This window comes from Sinocyclocheilus anshuiensis, unplaced genomic scaffold (assembly GCF_001515605.1).
Source record: "Sinocyclocheilus anshuiensis isolate Anshui unplaced genomic scaffold, SAMN03320099.WGS_v1.1 scaffold518, whole genome shotgun sequence".
Classification (NCBI taxonomy): domain Eukaryota; kingdom Metazoa; phylum Chordata; class Actinopteri; order Cypriniformes; family Cyprinidae; genus Sinocyclocheilus; species Sinocyclocheilus anshuiensis.
This window is the reverse complement of record NW_015544151.1, coordinates 244,194-250,510: the sequence shown is the minus strand read 5'-3', so window position 1 is coordinate 250,510 and position 6,317 is coordinate 244,194. Positions and strand designations below refer to the sequence as shown.

Sequence of the window (6,317 nt, the reverse complement as noted above, 5' to 3'; positions counted from 1 at the left end):
CTGCTGAACTCGGCCATCATCGAGCTCTTCGAGTTCATCAGAGTGGTGAGTGCAGTCTCCTCTGACCCGCTAGGACTGCGAATCCAAAATCAATTCCAATTCCAGAATCAGATACTTAAGGTCAGGAACCGGACACTTGTTGTGAAATTAAAATTTCAATTCCACCTATCAATTTCTGTGTGCACATCTTTTATTTTTAGGTGGTGGAAAGGGGCTGTTAAAAATGTATTTGTCTTTGAATCATTCATTCAAAAACACTGAGTCATTGAATCATTCCATGCATAAATTCCATGAGATTTTGTTTAGTTGTCTAATGTTTTTTCTTCAGAATTGTGAGAGAACTATAACCTCCATTTATAAAAATTAAAAAAAAGTCTCAATTTATGATGCAGCTCTATTTTGCACACAAACGGCTCTTAATCAAGTCCAGTTTTTATGTAGCCGGCTGATTTTTGTTCATGGTATTCAGCAGCAATTGAAATGTTTTGCAAAAAAAGACAGAATAAATACATTTCATTTTTGTAACCACATTGGAATCGAAACTGGGAATCGGAATAAGAATTGGAATTGATCAAATTCAAACGATACTAGGGCTGTGCAATTAATTGCATGTGATAGTCAAGCGCATCTTGTCAGTAAAGCTGATTCTGTGATTAGAAGTAAATCTCTATCACGTGCTTTCAGACGGAGCAGCATTTACTACACCAAGCCGTAGTTCACTGACAAGCTACACAATATCACGATCATAATCACAGATGATTAATTGCACAGCCCTAAACGAGACCCAACCCTACTGAGCGCTGTGCTTCCGTCATCAGGAGGACATCAGATCTCTGATTGCACACATCGTGGATAACTTCTCCACGGCGCTGGAGTCCATCGAGTACGTGCAGACCTTCAAGGGCCTGAAGGGCCGCTACGAGCAGGAGAAGCAGCGGCAGAGCCGAGGATTTAGCAGGTGCCTTCATCCAGAAACACTGACTGATGCCGGGTTCACACACACTCCGTCTGCTCCGCTGCTCTGATCCACAAACACAACATTTATCCTGATTTCAAATCCAGACGCTGCTTCTGAAAATGCTTTCTCAGCATCGTGTCTCTCTTTTATCACAGTACAGTAATACAATCTTTCATAGACATTCACGTTTAAACTCAAATGTAAACAATGTATTATTCAATACATGTGACTTCTAGATTTGTATATTATTAAGTCGCTCAAGCAAGTGGCAACACATTTAAACGCAGCATATAGCCTATTTGTCTTGCGTTAACAGTAGGGATGCACCGATCCGATACTCAGTACTGGTATCGCTCCGATACTGGCATTTTCTGCTGGATCGCACTGCAAGCGGAGTGTGTGTGAAAGAGGTGTCCTCTCTCAGGTATCGCAGGGACGGCCGCTCCTTCCAGGAGGACGAGGACACGTGGCTGAACGAAGACGAGGAAGACGAGGGTGTCACAGACAAGAGTAAGAGCGACTACGGGACGTTCATGGAGAGCGAGAAAGGTACGTGTGCACTCATAATCCTGCAGTGATCTTTATTCACTCTTCCACAAATGAAGATCTTAAATTAGAGTCTTGAATTCATAAGAACATGGCCTTAAATGTTGCATTCACTGCTAAAATGAATCTCTTCCTCAGTATTTGGTCTTGTTTTCCAATACGAATACCTAAATATCCTTAAATCAAGACACATTGACTGGAGATGTAAAATGAAGATATGAAGTTTTGTTTTCTGGTAAATTAAACTAAATTGAGTTTGTCTCAAACTAGAGCAAATATCTGTCAGTGGGGAACAAAAACTTGTTTTCTCTTTGAATCGAGTTGATTTAACTCACTTCACTTTGATCAGTTTCACAATACTTTTGTCATGATGCTTCTCCAGTAAATAGATCTTGCTTTAAGAATCTGTAGACATTCGCACTAGAAAACAAGAGAAATATCGAGGAACAACAGCACTTTTAATGCAGTGTGATCAGAAGGTACAGTAAAAGTTATTTCCATGTTCTAGTGTTTTGAGCAGAGCTATTCAAGCTTTTTATTTTATTGTAAAGTAATGGTGATCTGTTGGAATCTGTATTTTTCAGACTTTGAAGTGTTACTAATAAGACATTTATGTTTAAAGACCATATTGATGTATTGTGTTCCATTCAATTTATTTCTTAAATTATCTTTAGTTGGTCTTAATGTGTTTAAAAGGTCTTAAATGAGGCATGATTACTCTAAGCTTAAAAGCTGGAAGTGCCTTGTATTTCCCGTGAGTCTGTTTGGTTTCAGTGAAAGAGAGTCAGGACAAGGAGAACCAGCCCAAGCGGACAGCAAGTGGCAGCTTCAAGTTCAGCTTCTCTCACTCGTCTGGAGCGGCTAACACGGCTAATGGCTCCAAACCTCCTCCCTCCGCCTCCTCCAGCAGAGCTGCAGCGCCACCTTCAGGCCAGACGGCCCGGGTACGCCACGCACCTTACATCCACTCACACGCCTGCATTTCAGTCCCGCTTAACCATTCCTGCGTTCACATCTTAGTGTGATTTTGAATGATTTAAGCGCAGGAAGGGAAGAACTTGCGCTCTGTTTGCATGCAGCGCACACGTCTGAAGCACAGAGATCAAAGAACAGCGTTCGTTCTGTTCACTGCAGGAAAGCTTGCTCCGAGCCGGAACTGACTTCTTACATATTTATCGACCAGCGTGCAGAAAACTACGTCAGTATATAGGGCTGGGTATCGAGTTCGATACTTTTTAGGCACCGACCGAATTGCCTCGATACCATCGAGTATCGAAAAACATCTCGTCGTTCAGTACCAAATTGCAATACCTAAGGGGTTAATCTCATCAGCGTCAGTGAGCCAATAAGCCTGCAGCACTAGCCGGTGTGTTCAACTAGAAGAGGTGCGGCGCAGAGCGATTCGATTCGAAAGCGCACGGAGCAGTCTGCTCTCTTTAGCTCTCGTGGTACTGTAATACACCGATCGGTCTGCACAGTCGGTCCGCGTCAAGTCGAACACACCTACTAGTTTACACCGGTTACACTCAGAGATGTTGCGCACACTTGAGGCTGTAGTGCTAATGCGTCCCAGCCCCCTTAGATGTAAGGCTACATTTACACTGGTGCGTTTATGTTTTAAAATGAAAACGATCCTCGTCATACTGGCGTTCCACTGTGTTTCAAGCCGGCTTTACACTATCTCTGACAAGCGACTGACCGGTCATTCATTTCCAATGGAGAGTAGCGCGGGAGCTGCGTGGAGTTCCGATCATATGCAGATGTCCGTTCATACTACACGACCGAAAGCGCGTGTTATGTGGCCATTCATGCAAACTGTAGCATCATGCTACATAAGACAATAAATAAGATTTATATTCTGCTATTTACTCAAAACTCACTTTACACCACCATCGAGTGTTTGTAATAACTTCCGATTGCCGTCTAATGTGTGTTTTGGCCATGTAATGTTGCTGAAATTAAATATGTTATTACCTCTGACTCTGAGTCAGAGCAGCGATCATGGAAGAGAGAACACAGGCAGACAGCGCTGGAAGCTGCTAATGCTCATCAGTAAATCAGTGGAAAATAAATAGAAATCATGATTCTGTCTGAGCTGTGTTCTAAAACGAACACGCACTAGTGTAAATGTAGCCTAACAGATGTGTAAACTGAAGACTATTTGAGCTTTATTAAAACTATTTGCACTGATTTATTGTGTTGGGTTCCTTTGTGCAGTGGCTCAGGAGATGAGTCTTTGAGTTTGTATAAACATCAACAAGCTCAAAAATAAAACCAAAGTTTTTTTTTAGATAATGTAATCTTGTTAAAATTGATTTCATAAAATTGGTATCGAAAAAAGTATCATTCAGGAACCGATATCGAACATTTTTGAACAATACCCAGCCCTAATGGTCACTGGTTACTGGTTTTGTGCTCCAGGGTCACATATTGTATTTTTTATCTCATTGGAATGAAAACTAGGGAGTCGATCAGATAACATGGAGACTGTAGGTTTGTGCTTTGTGCTCCGCAGACCGGGCTGGTGGACTATCCAGACGATGAGGACGAGGAGGAGAGCGCTGATGAGGAGCAGTCGCCGCGCAAGAGGCCTCGTCTGGGCTCGTAAAGCCCCAGCAGAACCAGAGAGCTTCCAGTGAGCCAGTCGCAGCGCAGCAGGGGCTGATGGGAGCGCGCGCAGGCTAGCAGGACTAGCCGCACTGATCGAGCTGAAGAGCTTCCTTTCTTAGTGATTTCTTCTGGACGCTTGTGTTTTTAATGATTGGCGGGGGATGAGAGCGTCATTAACCTTTGTAATCAGACATCTGGGATTCAGGCTCGAAGGTGCGGCGCTGGTGGTTTTTAAATGTGTTGATTTGTGTGATTTGTGGAGCAGAGCAAGAGCACTGATTGAAGGTCAGCTGTGTCTCGTCTGTCTCACTGCGAGAGAATACCGAGTGTTAAATGAAGCTGATCGGACTCCAGATGGGTAGATGAAATATTAAAAGCGGTTTTTGTTGTTCCCCTCATTTTTGTACACTTTGCTACTAGCACCATCTCCGTTAAAGAGCATTTGTATGAATTTGATATTTTTTACAATTTTCAGATTAAATTTGGTCCTGCAATTAAAGGTTGTTCCGTATTTTGTGACGTGATTATTGAATAGGTCTGATAACAGAGGCACAGTTTACCAGAAGCATGATGGATTATGACTGTGATCAGGGATTCATCTTGAACCTTTGATAACTCGGTCGGCTGGCGTGCCAGTCGAGTCCAGAGCGTAAGAGACGAGCCTAATCAAACACCCACTGCAGGTCTGTCCAGAAGCACAGTGTCCGTTATCAGGTGCTGAATTAATTGCCGCGTCTCTCCAGAAGATGGTGCCTTTTTTATAAAATGTAACACAGTATGTAAAATTCACTTTAAAGAACATCTGCATTCTACTTATAGAGGCAATTCATGGAAACTTTGCCATGCTTAAGTGGAAGATTTCTGCCACCTGGAAGAAAACCAAATACTATTAAAATGAATATCATGATATTCACACTACGACCACTAGATGGCAGCAGAGGATCATTCTTAGTCTCATTTAGCCTACCATTTCCACTCAGTAATAGCCTATAGCTCTTTTTACGTTTTACTTTTGGATTTATATTTAGACATTATAAAATCACTAATAACATTTAAAACATCACTTTTTTTGTCAGAGTTCAGCGTTGTTTTGTACTGAAGTATGAAGTAACAAGAATTTTCAAAAAAACTCATCTACTTGAATCACACAAATTAATAAATATTTTGATATTTTGAATTCAAAATGGCAATTTTCTGCAAAAGATGGCTAGTTCGTATCCTTATCTTCTCAGTTCCTCTCAAATGTAAATCAAATGCCCATTCATAAACATGTTGTGACTTTATTTATTTTTTAGAGAAATAGAGATCCTCAGAAATGAACTGATATTAACGTTAATCACTTTGCCCTCTTAGGCAACAACGTTAAATGTTGAATGACTAAATGACAATGAAAAAATAATAGTGTAAGCTTACCAATTTCTGTTAGTTCATTTGGACATTGCTGTCCTCCTTTGAATGCATTGTTTTTCTTTTCCCCTTTGTCTCGTCTGTTCTGCACCCAGAGCGTTTCGCTCCTCTGGTCACTTTGCTAATGTGACTGTGACAGAATGTGTCGAATGGTGAGCGTTGATATGTACTCCGTTTATAATAAATACTTTTTTTAACTAAATAAAAATGCTAAAAACCGGTAAATAAAAATGTTTCATTACATTATTTTTAACAATTAAGCTTTCGATTATTTATAACATTTTATTAAAAGAGATTTTCACAGAATAATTTTGGCAAAATGGCACCGCATATACTGCATACCCTGTTTTTGCGCCACTGTACCGATGTATATGTTTCCTTTGAATTGATTAGTAAATAGTTTAATGCTAGTTTCCATGACAGAGTTAGTAACTCTGGATTCCTGATGCCTCTGAATGCGTCCTCCGAAGGCAGCGTTTTCCAGCTTTCAGCAGTGGTGGACAGTAACGGAGTAGTTTTACTTCGTTACTGTACTTAAGTACATTTTTCAAGTATCTGTACTTTACTGGAGTCGTTTTATTTTGAGTAACTTTTACTTTTACTTCACTACATTCCAGTGAACTGAATTCACAAGGAAGAACCGCGCGCGCGACTGATGCTGCTAAAAGTAAGTTACTAATGTCGAATTTTAGGATTAATTATTGTAACTGAAAATCATATTTAGGTCAAAGCTGTCAGTTGTTTGTGAACTAAATCTGCTGTAAAGGGTGATCTGTTTAAGCCCACTGAAATGCTT

At 40.8% G+C, this 6,317-nt stretch overlaps 1 protein-coding gene across 2 annotated transcripts in view; it reads left to right on the top strand.

Moving 5' to 3' along the window:
• LOC107695195 (serine/threonine-protein phosphatase 4 regulatory subunit 3-like) overlaps positions 1–4,613 on the top strand; it is a 26,874-nt gene extending 22,261 nt beyond the window's left edge. For both annotated transcript variants that reach the window (XM_016495014.1, XM_016495013.1), the window contains 5 exons: positions 1–45; positions 819–958; positions 1,383–1,507; positions 2,279–2,448; positions 4,020–4,613. In XM_016495014.1, coding sequence (XP_016350500.1) covers positions 1–45; positions 819–958; positions 1,383–1,507; positions 2,279–2,448; positions 4,020–4,112 — 573 coding nt within the window. In that variant the 3' untranslated portion in view covers positions 4,113–4,613. The remainder of the gene's footprint in view (positions 46–818; positions 959–1,382; positions 1,508–2,278; positions 2,449–4,019) is intronic.
• The last annotated feature ends 1,704 nt before the right edge of the window (positions 4,614–6,317 follow it).